At 52.0% G+C, this 2,994-nt stretch overlaps 1 protein-coding gene across 1 annotated transcript; it reads left to right on the plus strand.

Annotated features, from left to right (window-relative positions):
* Window positions 1-409: 409 nt before the first annotated feature.
* Window positions 410-2,619, plus strand: EAH_00056340 (hypothetical protein, conserved; the record flags this gene model as incomplete). Its single annotated transcript, XM_013393810.1, has 6 exons — window positions 410-422; window positions 850-915; window positions 1,176-1,317; window positions 1,871-1,969; window positions 2,114-2,264; window positions 2,536-2,619. 6 exons carry the CDS (start codon window positions 410-412, stop codon window positions 2,617-2,619), a joined length of 555 nt encoding a protein of 184 aa, XP_013249264.1.
* Between the last annotated feature and the right edge of the window lie 375 nt (window positions 2,620-2,994).

Here is a 2,994-nt window from a genome sequence, read left to right on the forward strand (position 1 = left end):
CAACATACCCTAAGTGCTACGCTGCTGCTCCTTCCTTATAGACAACCATAGGGGGGCCCCCTGGGGGCCCCCCTATAATATAATAATTGTCTAGGGTTGTTAAAGAAAGAGTTTTATTGTATTTAAATATATTTAATTTAATAATATTAATTTATTTAATTAAAATAAACGCTTATAACAACTGCATGCAGCAGAAGAATACATACTATAAGAACAGCTTTACCTTAGGGGCCCCCGGGGGCCCCCAGGGGGCCCCTCAGCTGCTAGCAGTGAGAGAAGAAGCAGCAGTTTGCTGCTGTATGTTCTTCTCCTTTCTAAAGATATTATTTAACTTCTTTTTGTGTTTACTGTCTCCTTTTGTCCCCTTCTCCTCTCTTTAAGCTGCTTCAACCTACAGCAGCCTCCTTCGATGCCTGCCCCCGGTGAGCTAGCGCAGCAGCAGCAGCAGCTGCTGCAGCAGTAGCTGCAGAAGCTGCTGCTGACGGAGGAGCAGCAGCAGCTTCTGCTGAAGCAAGAGCAGAAGCTGCTGCAGCAGAAGTAGTAGTTGCAGCAGCAGGTTTGGTAGCTGCTGCAGCAAGGGTTGCTGCCGGAGCAACAGGCTACTGCAGCAGAGTCACCCGATGCTGCAGCAAGAGCTGTTGCTGCAGCAGCAGCTGCTGCTACAGCGGCAGCTGCTACAACAAGGGCAGTTCAGCAGCAGCAACACCTGAAGCATGTGTTGGTGCAGCAGCAGCACCACCACCATCTCCACAGGCCCCAGCAGCAGCAGGAGCAGCAACAGCAACAACAGCAGCAGCAGCAGCAAATTTATTATATTTGCTGTTGTGTATAATTTATCATTGCGCTCAGGCCGGCAAGGGGGGGGGGCCCCTCAGGGGCCCTCTTTGAATGCCTTAGCCCTCCAAGAAGAGTTGGGTACGCCAGTACAAATCCTAAACCCTAAACCCTAAACCCTAAACCCTAAACCCTAAACCCTAAATCCTATCCTTCCATAGCCACCAAGCCGTAAACCCTAACTTTTATGTTGTAACTTTTAAACCTTAAAGCCTAAACCCTAGCCGTTAAACCCTAAACCCTAACCGCTAACCCCTAATAAACCCTAACCCCAAGCCTCTAAACCCTAAAGCCTAAACCCTAAGCCCTAATGGCGGTGTTGTTGCGAGTTTGTTGATTAGATGTGCGGGAGCAAATAAACAAAAAGCTGAAAGAGGCCCTGGAGGAGAAGGCGAGGGAGACAGATGAGCAGCGGACATTCTTCTTAGAGATGGAGACACTTTTGTCACGCTTTGTCTCTTCGTCTTCGTCTCCTTCTCACCAGTAAGCTCTATATATAAAATATATTTTATATATACTTTAAACTATATTTAATATATTTTAATTAATCAACAAACTATGCACCTAGTAGAAATAATAATAAACATTAACATACAAAAAATGCATACAAAACGCCACAAGGAGACACTTGCGGGGCCCTAGGAGACACTTGGGGGCCCCCCAGGAGACACTTGAGGGGCCCTAAGAGACACCCGCAGCGGGGGGTGCGGCCCCCCAGGAGACACTTAGGGGGCCCCCAGGAGACACTTAGGGGGCCCCCAGGAGACACTTAGGGGGCCCCCAGGAGACACTTTGGGGGCCCCCAGGAGACACTTTGGGGGCCCCCAGGAGATAGACACTTGGGGGCCCTAGGAGACACTTAGGGGCACCCAGGAGACACCCGGGGGCCCCCTTTGGGGCCCCCTACGATGTATGTAGGGGCCCTCAACGAGGCAGTTCATAGGGGGCCCTTTAGGGGTTATACAGCTGCGTGTACACTGCAAAAAGGCTATAAATAAATACAAAGTATAACAGAGTTTGTTGTGCTGCTATGCAGACAAGAAGAAGACAAGAAGAGCCTCACAGGGACTGTCTCCGCCGCCATACGCAAACTCCTTGCTGCCCTCGATCATGCACAAGAACAACTGCAACAAGCGTAACTGCAGCAGCAGCAGCAGCAGCAGCAGCAGCACAGCAGCAGCGGCAACAGTAGCAGCAGCAGCAGCAGCCACAGCAGCAGCAACTGCTGCAGCAAGAGTAGGGAGGGGTATCTGCTGTTTGTTTGGTTTGTGTGCTGCAGGTCTGAGTGCATGCAGCAGCTGCAGCAGGAGAAGCAGCAAACGGAGGAGCAGCTAGCTCGGACGCGTTTGTCTCTGCATGCAGCAGAGAGAGAGTGCTTGCGGTTGCAGCAGTTAGATAAACAAAGAGAAACCCTCGCCCTACAGGCACAGGTGTGGGGCCCCCTTCCCTCGAGCTCCTGTCTCCTCCTACGGATGCAGCAGCAGCAGCAGAAGCAGCAGCAGGGGCCCTGCTGCTGCTGCGCTTTCTTATGATGAGGGTTTAGGGTTTAGGGTTTAGGGTTTAGGGGTTGCGCTTTGGCGTCTGCGGGATAGGGTGTGGGAGTTAGGAGTTAGGGCAGGGAATAGCTGTTAGAAAGTAGGGTTTAGAGCTTAGGATTTAGGGTCTAGGGTTTAGGGTTTAGGGTTTAGGGTTTGTGCGCAGGCCCAGCAGCGTACGTTGAAGCAGCAGGCGCTTCTCATTGATGGCCTCAAGCAGCGCTGCAGCACTCTGGAGGCGGAGAGGTAACCAGTTGTTCTTCTTAAAGAAAAGCAGCAGCAGCAGCAGCAGCGGTTGCTGCTGCTGCTGCTGCTGCTGCTGCTGCTGCTGTTGATGGTGCTGCTGCATCGATAGCAGCATCGCTTGGCTGCCGTTACTCGGGAGTATTGTAGAGGTGCCGCTGTTGCTATTCCTGCTGGTGTTGCTGCTGCTGCTGCTGCTATTGCTGCTGCTGTTGTTATTGTTGCTGCTGCTGCTGCAGGCGTGAGTTAACAGCAGCACAGAGCACCAGTGCAGGAGGCAGCACTTCTTCATTTCGTTCAATGCTTGCTTCATGGGGAGGCGGAGAGCAGACACCCCGCTACAGAGGCCCTGCTACAGCAGAGACAGAGGCAGACGACGTGC

This window comes from Eimeria acervulina, genomic scaffold, assembly GCF_000499425.1.
Source record: "Eimeria acervulina Houghton genomic scaffold, Eah_scaff1157, whole genome shotgun sequence".
Classification (NCBI taxonomy): domain Eukaryota; phylum Apicomplexa; class Conoidasida; order Eucoccidiorida; family Eimeriidae; genus Eimeria; species Eimeria acervulina.